At 36.6% G+C, this 16089-nt stretch overlaps 1 protein-coding gene across 4 annotated transcripts; it reads right to left on the bottom strand.

Annotated features, from left to right (window-relative positions):
* Positions 1-1469: 1469 nt before the first annotated feature.
* On the bottom strand, positions 1470-14574 carry LOC104100460 (cleavage and polyadenylation specificity factor subunit 2). Of its 4 annotated transcripts, none has more exons than XM_009607688.4 (18): positions 14296-14574; positions 13957-14125; positions 13115-13211; positions 12753-12879; positions 12549-12664; positions 11971-12065; positions 11736-11887; positions 10725-10779; positions 10541-10648; positions 9856-10108; positions 8052-8236; positions 7040-7132; positions 4791-4889; positions 2823-2954; positions 2689-2733; positions 2100-2267; positions 1931-2005; positions 1470-1814 (listed from the first exon to the last, which is right to left on the bottom strand). In XM_009607688.4, the coding sequence occupies exons 1-18, from the start codon at positions 14442-14444 to the stop codon at positions 1713-1715; spliced, it is 2220 nt and encodes a 739-aa protein (XP_009605983.1). In that variant the 5' UTR covers positions 14445-14574; the 3' UTR covers positions 1470-1712. The 4 variants fall into 4 exon arrangements, with proteins under 4 accessions (XP_009605983.1, XP_009605986.1, XP_009605985.1 ...); XM_009607691.4 differs by lacking the exon at positions 13957-14125 and adding an exon at positions 13449-13518 and having other exon boundaries at positions 14296-14434; XM_009607690.4 differs by lacking the exon at positions 13957-14125 and having other exon boundaries at positions 14296-14437.
* Positions 14575-16089: the final 1515 nt, after the last annotated feature.

The raw sequence follows: 16089 nt of genomic DNA, 5'->3' as shown, positions 1-16089 counted from the left end.
ACGCACCAAAAATATGAAGAATAAACTTAGAACATTACTAAGAAAAAAAATAGGATGCGAAGTAGAATTATTATATAAAAAAGTATGATAAAGGATAAAATATAATTATTTAATAATAAAAAAGGGCAAAATGAGAGAAAAAAATATAGTAACGACGCCACCACACCAAATCCGTCGTTACACTTTTCGTCGTTACGTAACGACGAATTTAACGATATGATACAATAAAATTTAAGTAACAATCAAAACAAATATTATATTTAAAGTAAAAATACGATACAATACAATAGTTAAAGGCATCCAAACAAGCCGTAAAAGAACCATAAAAAGTTAAAGCAATATAACAAAAATAAAAGTTAAGACAATGGATTGAGAGACGCGTGGAGGGTAGGATAAAAGGTAACAGAAATTGGGTATTTTCATCAGAAAGAAGTGAACCTGCTAACTAATTTGGATCTATAATATCTGAAATTAATATTTGGATAGTCCTATAAGTTGTTCATCCTTTCCCTAAAATCAAATAAAACTGCGGGTATTAAGTATTACTATTTGTCTAATCAAATTCGGCTTACTCATTTATTTGCTGCCCCATCATTCCTAACGTTTGGTTCAGCGTACGAATACTTACATCTTATGTCAAGTGCGCCGACATCAAATAGCAGCATTAATTTGGTCATTTTTCAAATAACAGTCTCATGCACAAAGCATTCAGGATCAGTGACGGACCCAAGATTTTATGCAAGCAAATTCAAATAAAATATTTATACAAAATTTATGCAACTTTAATCATAATTTATACATATACACAGTATTATTTTTTAACGAAGCGGGTTCAGTTGAACCCGCTTTCCACCATATGCGTCCGCCCACTGTTCAGGATCCGAGGAAGACCCACACTTCAAGGGGTATCATGTAGACAGCCTACCCTAATGCAAGCATTAGTGGCTGCTTCCATATCTTGAACCCTACCTATAAGTCACACGGAAACAACGATATCGTTGTCCAAGACTCCCTTTCTAATTTGGTCATCTTTCAATTTGATAAATAAAAATCCAGTTGCAACTTGCACGGGAAAAGATAAACCAAAACCCTATTTAAGAAACATGTATGCTTCCCCCAGACTTAAAAGATAAAAGGGGACAATTAATTGACAACAAAACATTCAATTAGAGATGTACGCTAAGTTATAATTGGTCCTCTCTTTTTTCTGCCAATAGCTTGGTCGAAACTTCTAAATTCAGCTCAATTTTTTTCTACTCTAATACGTCCAGACTCCGGATTCGTGATTCTTCATTTGCCAAGCAGTGAGTAAATTCTTTCGGAACTGCCATTGGCGCAAATTCAACAGTCTAAATGGTCTGCACTTTGCAGGAAATACTGACGATTGAGCTTTCCGAAACCAAAGAGAAGATATTTACAAACTACTAGGAAAACAGCCACGTCCATGAGAAGGAAAAGAGGCAGAAAAAGGAAAAAGGAAAACTGTATTATGGGTACAAAGTACAATTAACATAGGCGGAGCAAGGAATCCAAACAAGGGAATTTAAAAAGAAAAAAATCTTGGGAATTCAACAACTTATAAATAAGCAAAAAAAGTCCAAATTTTGCACTATTTACATAGTTTTCCGACAAATGGGATTAATTGAACCCCTTGCATCCCTCTGCCTCCGCACCCGGGTACAAATACAAGACAAGTTACTCTGCTCTTGACATTAGAGGGAATAAAAATGTGAATATAGGTATTCTCGAATTTTATAGTACTCTTCAGATAATGGACCTTCAAGCACGATCTGCTGAATAGCAGCACCTCCAACCTACAATAAATTTCCCAAACAGAAGTTTCAATAAAGGAAGTCAAGGAAAAGGCTCTGAAAGGCTTGATTTGCTAGTAATATGAAAAAGATTTTGAAGTATTATCAAAAGTTGCCACCTTTTGACTAGCATCTCCAACTTTGCGAATGGTCACATACTCCCCGCAACGTAAAGCACCACCAGCAAATTCTACCTGAAAAATGAAATTTGTTGGTCTTAACAATTTGCTAAGCCAAAGCCAAAACATAATTAGTAGAAAAGAGAAGACAAAAGAAAATCAAAAGGACCTGGACGCCCTTGCTGGCGAGAAACTGCTTGAAATCGGACATTTTTATATCTCCGACGAGAACTGTTTTATGCGGGGGAGCGGGTCCCGAGAGAGGAAGTAAAGAGATCATGTCATTTTCTGTCCTCCCCACTTCAGCATCAACCCATGCTATTTCATAGTCTCCAAGCTATTACAAATGTAAACACAATTAACCAAGGAGAGAGGAAGACTCGGACCACAATATGATCAAAGTAAAATTGGTCTCTGCACACAGCATATGGGGCAGAAAGTCGAATATACCAGAACTTTTAGCACAAACGCTTGAAATCTTTATACCCTTTTAGTGTATGGAGTGTAATGAGCCCCAGCATTTCAGAACAGAAGGATGGCTACAAAATTGCTAGTGCAGAAAACTTTTGAGAAAGAGAACCTTGATATAACTTCAGCAAGTGTACATAGGTTACTTTTTTTAAATGGGATGTGCATAATTTACTTACTAACTTCACCTGCTTCCATAAATGCGTAAAAACAGTTCTTAGAATACATAAAGTGGCAAAATTCCTGAAGAAAGCCATTTGTTGATGTCAGCCATACTATATCCAGCTTACCTTCTTAAAGAGCACTTTGCTCATTAGCTTCTCAGAGAGTTGGACCTATCAAGGAAACAAACATAGAACCAGCATGTTAATACTGGTGTGTTTTTTAACAAAGGTATAAACCACAATAAAGAAAGTAGACTAACCTTATAAGCACACAAATCTGAAGTGACGTCAATTGTTTCTTCTAACTGGGGAGCGTAAACATGCGGACAAACTTGTTTCAGACAATGTTGCTTCAGATGCTCAGTGGCTTCAGCTGATCCATGCACCAATACCTATAAAACAGAACAGCTATTATAGCATGTCAAACAGTCGAAACTGCAAGAACTAATGGTTTCAGATCATTGAAGAAGAAGAGAAGTAGAACAGGGATAGTATTCATAGGGAAAAGGGCACAAAGTTAAGTTAATGAGCATCCAATAAGTGCATCAAAAGCAGAAAGATATAGACATGAAGATCCAATCCAAATGGTTATTTTTGTGCTATTGAACTTCTAATACAAAATTACCAACTTCAGTTAGGAAATTGTGATCCAGGAGAAGTTGTGGACAACATAAACTAACTGATCCTGATCCCCAAGAGCTTCAGTCTAGTGGTAAGAACAGCATGTGATGTGTAGGTTAGACGCACATCACGGGTTCGAACCCTGCCCTAGATAATATTTAAGTGGAGAAGGGTAGAGAGGTGGGCCCAATATCCATCGAGGTTCAAACCTTGCGCCACCAACCCTCAGGGATTTCTCAGTTATCAAAAATAAAGACATAAATAAACTAACTGACATTGATATTTTAGAATACGACTCATTAATCTAGACATACATTGTGAACCATACTAATAGGCCCTTTATCAAATCTTGATGCATCACTTTTTCCCTTCCTATATTCTTTTTTTTCATATGCAGGATGGGATGAGTTCAACTAGCTCCTGCAAACCCTATTATTATTGGTTCCAAAACTGTAAGCCTGTAACCCTCATGTCAAGTAAGTTTCAGACTAAGGATAACCGACATCAGTCAACGTTTCAGCTTTAAAAGAGAAAAAAGCTAAAATAAAGTCTTCATAGGATATTTAAATATATTATGTGAGATTTTCAAAATCTTTGACTCAACTTGTTTGCAATACAGAATCGGTGAAAAAATATCCTTTGATTCCGTAAGTGAAAAAGCTACCAGTGGCACTGAAGTAGAAATCAATACCAAGCTAGCAGTTTTCATCTTGTGAAATGAAGTTACAAAATTTAAGAATATGATATAGAATCAGTGAAATACATATTCTATGGGAAAACGAAAATAATTCGGTCATATATACTGAAAGCTTAATATATGTGACCTACAGGTTTTCTTTCTTTTGGCTTTCCACTTTCCTCGCCAGATAGAGAAAAGGCAAGCAAGGTCAGATGATTCACCAGAAAGGGGATGATAGAACTGTGAGGATTTTCTATGGCGGATTCTGATTACACAGGATACAAATGCTTCTCTTTTTTCTTTAAGGTGGGGCAGCAGAGGTAGAAAGAGAAAAAGATAATTTTCTTCTGCAGTAGTTTAATAGTGTTTCCAATAAAACCATCTGTTCAAATATGTTAAGAGTTCCACAAGTCTTTTGGCTAAGAAATTCTTTTACTATTTAGGATGAAGCTATACAGCAGAGAACTAGCAGTTAGATCAGAAGAACAAAACCCTCCAGTTTTACTAAAAGCAAGACATCCTCTTGTCCGACAGGTATAAAGGATGTTATATCCTATTATTTTTCAAGAAAAGCCATTAAATGACCAAAATATTTCAGATCACTTTACTGGAGATTATTTCTTCATGGTAGAAGAAAGCCTATGATCCAACTGTGCCAAGAATATATTCCATGCATGCATGAGGAATATATGTTGGTTCTTTGAATGAGAACATTGTGGAAGCATGTGAATATATGTGATAAATGAATATTTAGACACAAAAAAAACACAGAACATGGAAGACATGTCATAATACACATGAGAACAATTGTGTTATTACTGATAATAGCAACTTTTGAAAAGATGGTAGAAGTGCATGAAAGAAAAAATGTGATTCTCTCTTATCTTTAGGAAATCTACATTATCAGTTATAGAAAGGACGTCCATACAAGCTTTAAGGGCGCAACATGAGCAAGAATTGATTTGATCGAACGGCCATCTGAACGACCTTCAAAATCCACGTATAATAAGGAACACTTGACTTGTACCTGCGAGAGGAAAAAAGGGGAGGACAGAAATTGGAGCAAAACATATTATCAGGATGCTAATCAGAATACTGAGCATATTAAAATGTTGTATGTTTGCTGGTGAGCAAGTGCAATTAGGGAAAAAAAGAAGTAAAAGTTAGCAGCAAACCATCCAACTTTCCAGATGACAGTACACTACAACATGTTACCCTTTACTAAGGTTAATGATTGTATCTGTATATTTGTGAAATCACAAAACATGGATCACTAAAACTATAGTTTCAGAAGATCAGGAACACATGTCAAAACTTAAGTGACATTCAACATTTCCGGAGTTTAACAATTGAAGCAACATTTTTAAGAGCCAACTTTGTAAAGAAAGAGTGAATTCAGATAGAGACAGTTTGAAGATGCATCGACTGTAAGTTACTTCCAGCTAGGATCTAATCATATACTCCCTCCGTCCTAATCATCAAAAAGATGCCAGGGTTAGAGTATGAGGGTCAACCTATCTAGAGTAAAAAAGACAGGCCGGTTGGAGCATTCACGCAGGGTCCGGGGAGCCGCACCACAGGGGGTGTGATGTAGACAGCCTACCCTAATGCAAGCATTAGTGGTTGCTTCCACGGCTCGAACCCGTTTGCTCCAAGGCTCCCCATCTCAACTTATCTAGAGTGAATTTGGATATAGGTTTCTCAAATTCTTTGCAATACACTTTACATGTGTCTGCATAATAGTACCATCAATCACAATTTTTTCTAAGTTTTGAAATGGAGTTTCGATTTGGTGAGCAGAAGAAAGCGGAACAGAAGAGGAGACCTTTATCCTGTGTCAAAAGTTGGGTGTGATTTTCCAACTTTCTCATTATTTTCGGATGGACAAGGTCAGAATTTAAAAAGCTATATACATAGGCGCGTGATAAAAAATTTAAGAACATTTAAAAAATCTTAGTTATAAAGAAAACTTTTGATTATCCAAATAGTAATAGAGCCCAAAAAATTGGGGCAGACGGACTAACTAATTGCTCAATAAGATATTCCAGAAATAGCATCATTTTTTGCTTCTCATCTCAAAACCATCACAGCCCTGAAATAGTTTCTGAATAGTGCAATACTGACGGAAGTAGCAAGTGCATGAAACTTTGATAAGAAAGAAATTTAAGAAAAATTATAACAGGCCTAAGCTAGGATGATACAATATTTTGATTGCTCTACAATATTGTCACTTTCTCATTTCGAAAGAACTACTCGGTCACTACATTGTTACTAAGAATTCTGCATTCTGATGGCGTACATTAAAGCGGTTGAATTTGATAAATCTATATTCTAATAAAAGCACAAAGCACCTTAGCGAAATATCATTCACCTTTTTTACCCTTTAAAAATAGATCTTACATTGGATAAGATTGTAAATTAAGTTACTTTCCTAATACTTAGGACTTTGAGATCAACTAAAATTTTACTTATTAAATCATTAATGTATAAGAAGTCCTAAGATTTTGGACTTTAAAATCAAATAAAAGTTTACCTTACATAAACCTTTTTCGAGAATTCCAGTACATTATTTTATTTCTAGGACCTCCAAAGAATTGCAATTATAACTAATACCTAACTAAATAAGTTAATTTGTCAATCTTTACTGGTTCCTATATATCTAACCATGACGAATCACATTATATATGGTGATCAAAACAAAGCAATATAAGATATTCTAATTTCAAATTACTCATAATAAAATTTTGTATACCTTGACTTTAATTTGTAACTCAAATAAATATTTTTACATAAGATCATAAATAAATGAATATAATGTGTCAATTTTCTGATCAATATTTATCAATTTTAGGAACTTGAATTCTTACTTAATATTTATTTTGTGACTCAAACACATGCTTTGAATGTTTTTTTTTTTCAAAAGTTTATTCTCATCTATATAGGGTCCACGCACAACTTGCGTATCCTGAAACTAGTAAAAAGAAAAATGTCAGGCCTATAGTACCACAATACAAAAGTTGGATTGACCGATTCTATTTTCACTTGCTCACTTTGAAGAGGCTATTTGGTCACTGCATTGTAACTAAGATTCTACATTATCATTTATTGAAGTGGTTTCAAGTAAATTCAGCTTTACCTCGAGTATCAAAAGAAATCAAGAAGCAAACTAAGACTTACTGTTAACTCTGAAGATACAACTTTTGAGGGCGTTGTATCAAGGATTAGATTTGCTGATCCTTCATCAAGGTTTCCATTTAGATCTCCATCAACCTAGAATAAGATTAGAAAGACAGTAAATAATTATCCAACAAGGTCAGGAAACGTACAATTCGCCACAAAACTGTAGCTAATTGGATGGTTGAAAAAAGTTAACAGCAGGATACAAGTAAATGTCCTGGAGATGAAATTTTACCATCTAATAAATAACATGTTCATTAATATTCTTGAGGTGTCAGCTAATGCTATGAAACGCAGAAAGTAATGGCTAGATCTAGTTCCTAATGTCTGTCTTTCATTTCTTCCTAGTATTTTTTCTGCTTATCACAAGAGATAAATGATACACCAGAGATAGCCATTTGTTGTGAGTCAAACAGTAGGAAAAACTTTAAACTCGCCAAATGTGAGAGGACCTGTTTCCTGTTTACAATGGATGTACAATGTCCATGATATAAAGTCTTGAAGAACTGTAAACTTTTAAAAAGAGTCAAGCTTTACAGAAGTCATATGTATGCAAGAGCTATAATGTTTACCTGTAAAATTATTTACTACAAACTCCAACCCCAAGTAGCATAATACATGATTCACAGGCAAATCGCCAGTTCTTCCCTTAAGAAATTTAAGGCATGTTTAAGACCACGGGTAATGCTGTTAACCCCAAAATTGATTTTAAGCCCAACAGAAATTATTGTTGCACCCTACATGGGCTACGATATAATAAAAGTTCAAGAACATGAGAAACTTTAGTTCAGAAAGTACTCGAGCTGCCACTAAAATCTATCAGATGCTCTGATGATGTATGGTTACATTTGAACAATCATTAGCAAAATGATGCAGAGTTCAATCTTCTTGACTCAGATGAAACCAGAAAGATTTTCTGCATTGGACAACCAAACATACAAGTTGATTTCTAAACAATAAAATAACCATGACACTGCTCAACTGAAGGCACAATTGACCAACTTTAACTCACATGCATTGACAACTGCTCCATATTGTCATCTTTGATCACGTAATCATCTGGATTGATGACTTCACCAAAGTCATCCCACTCAGAGGTGTTATCATAGAAAGGGAACATTGGAGCTACGCTAGATGAAGGTGGAACAAATCCATCAATCAAGACATCCTTGAAAGCACCACTGTACGGACCAGCAGCTGTAAACATGATAAGACCTATGTTTAACTTAAAACATAAAAGTTCTAAAGAAGAAAAAAAAAGAAAGTCTGTGCATGGGTGCTATAGATATTTTGTCTGCATCCTTGTTCATAGTGGGGTTGCCAATTTTCTTCTTCCAAAAAGTAGATATATATTCTCTTCAAAATAAAGTTAGAGCTTAGTTCTTTCTCAAAAAAAAAAAAGTTTGAGCTCAGTGTGCCTGTTATTTCTTTAGCATGCCTATTAAAGCCCACTATTGTGATTATGCCCACACTTCTCAACAACTTCCTTATCTGACCACCAGAGACGACAAATTTCATGAATATCCCTTCAACATTTTAAATTCGTTGGTTTAACCCAAATACGATCAAAATAAATTTTGGTAAATCTCAACAGGCAATATACTGCCAGATCTGAAAATTATACCCGAAACCAGCAGAAATCAGCCACAAGTATTTTGTTTACCCACATGCACCATCAGGAGTTCTCTAGAGCAAAGTGATAGGGGCAGGGAGAGTCAAGGTTCAGAAGAACATTCAGATAGAGGAGGGAGGCGGACGAATAGTGAAGATCTGACATAGAAGCAGGTCCAATAAAGTAGGAGAAAAGAGGACTACACAGAAGGAATTCAGAAGACGTATACAGAAAGAGGGGGGAGAGGGAACCAAACTCTAGGATAAGCAATTTGTAGAGAGAGACCTGAAGGAGAAGATATGTGTGGAAAGTAATGTTCACATCTATTAGTGATAGGATCAACAACAACAACAACCCACTATAATCTCACTAGTGGGGTCTGGAGAGGGTAGCGTGTACGCAGACCTTACCCCTACCCTGGAGTAGAGAGGTTGTTTCCGATAGACCCTCGGCTCCCTCCCTCCAAGAACTACCGACCTTGCTCTTGGGATGACTCGAACTCACAACCTCTTGGTTGGAAGTGGAGGGTGCTCACCACTGGTTTGAAGTGATAGGATCGTCTAATAAAAAAGAATAAGGGAATGGGAATCCAATGATGCATGCATTCAGCCTTTCTACTTCATGTTTTTGTGGGGGATGAGAAATGTTCCAAAGTTTCAAAGATGGATCTTGATAAGGAAATGGACCTTGGGTGTTTTGGAAGGTTTTCTACTCTTTGGCATACTTCTTACATATTGTTTTAATGAATTTTATTATTTTATCAATAAAAAAAGGACCTTGGGCTTAACTTAACCCCAAAAGCTAGCTTATGGGGTGAGGATTGCCCAAGACAATATGAAGAGACCAAAGAACCCATACCCGCCTGATGTAGGACTCTGAAACCCCCCCCCCCCCCACGCCAAGGACTGGACATCTGGAGTATGGACAACATAAGATGAGGCTCAACATCAGGCTCTAATACCAGGATAAAGAAATGGACTTTGGACCTAACTCAACCCTAAAAGCTAGCTTATAAGGTGATGATTGCTCAAGATCATCTGAAGAGACCAAAGAACCCATACCACCCGATGTGGGATTCTGACAGATCTCAAAGAAAAAAACATACAATTTAAAGGTTCAACATCCTCTCAAATATGATGAGTCAAAGTGCACAGGTACCAGATGCAAAGTGTAATCATTCACATATCAGCAGATTGCACTATACCATTGGAGGAAGCATGTGTGACATTGGCATCAATGACCATTGGGTCACCGGTGATGACTTCGGCCCCAATAAGCGCTTTTGATTCCTCCTCTTTAACAAGAGTAGCTCTGAGAGCTTCTTCCCTTTTTATCCTGTTTTGCTCCTCCTCATAAGCGGCTAACTCCTCACCAACCAAGGGAATTCTCCTTGACATAGTAACTTTAACAGCTTTAGGAGGTGGATTTGACTGAAGAATGCGTGCCAATGTGCCAAACTGTATTCAAGTTGAAGGCATCAGTATAAGCATATGTAATTGAAGATACAAACAGAAACAAGATCAATTTCCTCAAAATCCGAAATTTTGAATAAATATTGTTAAAATGTTTATCAGTGAAACTGGCAGCTTTCCTGCAAAGCAAGGAACGGTGAAACCAATTTCCAACAACGAAAATGAGCTGCCGTTAACGAAATAAATTATTACTATTCAAGAAAACGTGGCAAGAAGAAATTCACTCAAGAAGTAGAGATACTGGAGCTGCAAAATTATACATGCATCTTACAAGTAATAGAGATATTCTAACAGACGAGTATCCCTTGGACCTCAGAAGGGGTGAAACCGATATGTCTTACTGTAAGTTAGCATTAAAAAATGCTGGTCACAATCCAAATTTTGAAAAAGGATTAATCAATCTGAGTGCAAGCACACCTGCCCTCTTTCAGTGAACAGAACAAGATTCTTTGGATCAGCTGCCCATTCAACAAAGATGTCATGTGCATATCCAGCTTCTAAACTGGCCATGGAAGCCATAACAACCTATACATTGTATACAGATCAACTGAGAAAACATAAAGACGACTCCTCTTTTACCAAAAGAAGCAGAGAAATGAACCTTTGGCCCAGGAACTTCTTCAAGACCACTCTTGTTAATCACGAGCTTAATTTTCCTGTATGTATTGTAAACGCTCCATTAGAATTCTAATAAGCTTATAACTGCTGGAATATAGGAAAATTTAAGTAATATTAATCATGCTGACTATTACAAATACAGGTGAGAGTATTTTCCACTTGAAGGTAGCAAAAGAAAAAAGGTGATAACAATACTTTGAGTTTATTGCACTACTTTCCATCTTGTTGAGCAATACTCAAAGGATCACCACTAGAGTTTTTGAAGTAACAAAAAACCTTTGCTATAATTCCACACGTGACAGCAAGACAGTCAGTAAAAGGTAAATATGATGCCACATTCACCTTCCAAAATGGAATATGTTATCCAGATTTGTAAAGCCACTCCAACAAAGAAAAGAAGAATAAGAAACTAAAGAAAGAGAACATCTTCAACCTTAGGAGGGTTGATCTGACACAACTATACATTCAACTTCCAAGCCATTACCCCGTCTATCAGATGATTCAAAACCTTCATCCTGATTTCCCAAGAAGTAGATGCAATATTTGAAAAAAATACCTAGAGACAAAAGGACAAAATAAAATAAAAAATAAAAAAACTTAGGAGGGTACTAGATTCATTTTATCTCCTTGCATTAACGTTCCTTATGTAGGCTTTCTTTGTAATTTGACAGAAAGGTGATCCAATGAATTTCAGTTGATCTTAGCCTATAACAAAGGTATGATTAGCTTGAAAGCTGAGGCTGTTAAAGCACAGGCTGTCACAAGTTATCTGCTAACCTCCTAGAGGGGCAACTTAAAGGAAATCTTACCCTTGGGGTTCAGTAGCCTCCAAAAATAATGGACAACTTAAAGTAAACCCGACCCCCACAGTTCAATAGCCTCAAAGAATCATCATTGAAGCAAAACAATTCATTAGTTAAACATCTCTCCAAGATTGACAACATTTTTTAATAAATCTCCAATAATGAAAACATTTGAAGTATATCATCCTTACCTTAATAGAAAAGCATTGTCCCGAGTGTGCTCAAAAGATTTTGCAATTGAATCGCTCATCCACTCAAGGAAACTCTTCGCATAGTCAACAGTACTTGATGCTACATATGAGAGGAAGAAGATGGGAGTCGACAACTGCTTTTGTGTCCAGTGCTGCAATTCTCACCAAAACCAGCTATGAGACTAACTAGTTAATAAGTTGCAGACAAAAAGATGAGATACTCTCGTTCCTGCACCTGTTCCAACGTCAAGATGAGCTCCAAAACTCTACCAGCAGTATCAACAGGAAGTAATACATTTCCCCCAACATTTACCGTTTTCTCTATGGCATCTACAGGAAAAAGAAAAACACATAGACAAGAACTGAGACATAGACAAGAACTGAGAAATTATCACTTGCAGCATGGAAGGGAAGATCCGACGATCTTTTTCCTACTGAATGGGAATAGGGAAGATCAAACGACCATTTGAAAGTCCTCTAAATATGCAAATTAATAACTGTACAATTATAAAAATGTGTCGTGTGTATTTATGACTTCTCCTAAACAAGTGAAGTACGAAGGACAAGCCCTTCTCAGATCCAAAAGAGCTCCTCAAACCGAAAAGTGGCAATCTTTTTTCTTTTGAATGAGGATAAGGGAAGACCAAATGACAATCCGGAAGTCCTCTGGATGTGCAAGTTAATAACTAAAAATTTATAAAATGTATTGTGTGTATCTGTGACTTCCCCTAAAGGCCTAAACCAACGAAGTCCGTATGACAAGCCATTCTGAGATCCAAAAAGTTCTTCACAATAAAAAGGAACAACAATTACCTAGAAACTCTTGGTCCCTTTGGCGCCTAGAGGGTTGATTGTTTAAGGCATTAAAGGCATCCGTTATTAGAACAGCTGGACGGACAAAAGACTCTAAAACAGTTCCATTCAGATGTCTGAAAGGGAGAAAAGAGTAATTATAATATTAGGATCAAGTTGAGTAGAATCCAATTTAGACGGATAATAAGACTGTTCTATGTTTACCTTTCTTTACGGTGATTGAAGTCAACAGCGTATATGACATCCTCCCCATCTTTTGTTATCTTCCATGTAGTACCTCCTAACAGATGACCAGCTACCAGTGGAGCAATAACAATCCCTTCTCCTTTTCCTACAATATAACAGCAGTTCCGGAGTCATTAAGAGATTTAAGTTCTTCAAATTCAGTTGTAGCCGGGACTTGCAACCAATCTAGCTCTTAACGACCACTCATCAACGTCATGGGCAACTTTATCTCCTTGACAATATGAAGTACTAGACTATACATGATATTAAGAGACCAGAAACGGACATGAAGTGAACTCAAAAAAGGTGGAGTAACATACTAAACAAGAAAAGAAACCTACCAGACATGTAATGATTTTGAGAGTAGGTTAATCTGGTCACATTTTGGAACGCAGAATCAATGTCATCCAAAGTGAATAGATCAAACTCTGAAACTTGCTGCACAAAAAGAGAATGTCAATGGACTTCTATATGATTACACACTCATAAACAACAAACACAAATGATTCCGTCAGATATTGGACTATACTATTCTTAGCAGCTGCCATATATTGTTCTATAGGTACTTCTATTTCTCTCTATTTTTCTTTAAAAAGTTTTGAACCCTATTAGTAGAAGAAGAAAGATTAAGTAACATTCGAGTTGGTACATTCGGGTCTGATAATGGTGACTCACATTTTGCCAACTTTATTTCCAGTGTTCTTCTCTAATTTGAAAGGGTTGGTTAGCATCACCGACACCTTAACTACCAAGTAGACAGCAACTGAATCAGTAGTCTGCATTCGTCGTTTACTATGCAAATAATTAAGGAGACCAAGACCTAATTAATCAGTTTGTCAACAAAATACGGAAGGATTATAGAGAGAATGATCCCTATAATACATGTTATAACAGTCGAAAGTTTTAGTTTCCTTTTCTAATGAAGACAGTTTGAAACATACAAACAGAAGCCTCAAACTCTGGCTAGTAAACTTGTGCATTGCCTCTCTCCCTTAGGGAGTACATAAAATCAAGCACATTGGAATCTACAGCTCAACGTAATTCATTGCAAAGCACAAAAAACTAAACACGACATCAATGTTAAGGACAGACACTTAATATACATGTGAAATGCTTGATTATAAAGCTTATAAACTAAAATAGACAAGTGCATTTGATGATTACGCTAGAGTAAAAGGTTCACCTTCCGTGAGAGATAGTGATCATACATAGTTAGTAACCCTAGTCTGTACACTGGTTCTGTAGCATAAATAGGAGCGGAAAGACCAAGTTGTTTCATAGCATAGGGCAATGCACCGAGATGAAATGTATCAGAGTGTGATAGCAATACAGCATCCACACTTGAAGCTACCCTGTACATTAATATATAAAAGTTGAAACGACAATAACTAGATGAAGAAATTTCATTACAATAATTAGCAAAAGAGTTTACACTGTAGAAAGCACTTGTTTTGCTCCGGGAAATAGGAAAATTATATACATTGAACTGAAAAGAGAGTAAAATTGATATTTGTTTGTTGACCTGGAAAGGGGCTGAAGAAGAGAAGTGTCAAATTGGTCATTCCAACCACAATCGATGAGGAAATTGAAGCCATCGATAGATACGAGGTAAGAGAGAGGGTTCTCATTGTACACTCCACACAGTGGCGTCACCTGAACCGACGTTCCCATGCCGCCGTCGTTCTCTGCTTCTCTTTGCTTCCACACTGACTCGCCGATTTGGGGAAGACGGGGATGGAGCTGCGGTTTTTCTTTTTTCCCTCCCCTTTTTTGTCCTCTTACTCTAGGTATAAGAGATGGTTCAAAACTTCCAACTATGATAAAATAAAAAATGGCCAAATACTTATTAGCCCCATAAACTTAGCTCCAATATACATTTAAACACTTTAACTAAGTTTAGTACCTATTGTATACTTTAACTTAATATATTATGTACCTATTAAATATTATTCCCGGTCAATATTGCTGTATTTGTAAATATTAATTCTGCAAAATATAAGTTAACGTAATGAAACAATAATAATAAATTCGAGCCCACTGAATTCACAGTATTTCCTTAAGGAATTTAATCCCCTCCTAGTACCCAAGGTAATGGATTATTTCCTCCCAGGATAGAAGGAATAACACACTGGTGTAGCGGTACTTCAAACCCCAGTGTTTCGGCGAACACAAAGTTCGGTAGCAAATCACACTTACAGTTGCTTTGTTTGAAGTTAAAAAACAATGCAGAACGAAGGAGTATATACTCAGAAAAACGTATGAAAGTTCTGAGAGGAAGGAGTGCAATGTATAGCCAATTTGTTGAGCGAATTATATGTTGAGTTGAGTATTTCTTCAACATTTGCTGCTCATATATATATAGCAGCCAAGAAGGAGTGCAAGACCAAACGTCCACCCTTCATGGTGGATCAAGCATTACATATTTGTGGAGCAAGCACTTCATATTTGTGGAGCAAGCACTTCATGGTGGGAAGACCATTATCCGGCTGCCAAATTATCAATACACGGATTGGAAAATATCCGTTTACAAATACGGATAATCTTACGTTAATATTTACTATTAACAAATAAATTTGGTCCAAAAAATTAATCAATCAATCGATCATTTGACCAAATCCAAATCCAAATCCAAATTCAAATTCAAATCCGAAGCCGAAGCCGAAGCCGTAGTCGTAGCCGAAGCCGAGCCGAGCGAGCGACGACGACGACGGCGCGAGGCTTGCTTTCTTCTTAACTCTTTAAGAGCTACAAGAAGAGCAATTATATATATACCCACCAAAAATGTCTTCCACTTCCAATATGGGACAATGTCTCATTGTTAAGAGGGGAAAACTTAAAATTTTACTCAAAATTTCATTTTCCCTCCATTTCCCATTCACCCTCATTTTAAGAATATTACATCTTAAAAAATAAAACCTCAACAATCCCCCACATGAATGGGGAATGGCTATATCACGGAAGTATGCATGAAAAACTGTGTGATTTACAAGCAAGGATTAATTGCATCTGGATAAGTAGGTTTCCCTTTGAACTTTCCGTAGTAAACTTATGTCGGATATACTCGGTCAATCGGTAGATTTGATATCTTTGAACCATCGATCTTTGGTGTATACCTAGACAACCATAAGTCACACAATCAACCCTTAACCGTCTTTGGTTCTCATTGTTGTGTTCGTTTCAGCCATGAACACCGCCTGGTTTCATAAGTGCGTAGAGAACTGGCCTTACAAAGTTCTCCTTGAAGCGGCTCACACTTCACACTTAAATAGGTGATTCCTAAACGTGTCATCCTGTAGATACACTATTTGATATACCC

This window comes from Nicotiana tomentosiformis, chromosome 3 (assembly GCF_000390325.3).
Source record: "Nicotiana tomentosiformis chromosome 3, ASM39032v3, whole genome shotgun sequence".
NCBI classification, from domain to species: Eukaryota; Viridiplantae; Streptophyta; class Magnoliopsida; order Solanales; family Solanaceae; genus Nicotiana; species Nicotiana tomentosiformis.
The sequence above is the reverse complement of the archived record's forward strand: the minus strand, read 5'-3'. Positions and strand labels throughout refer to the sequence as shown.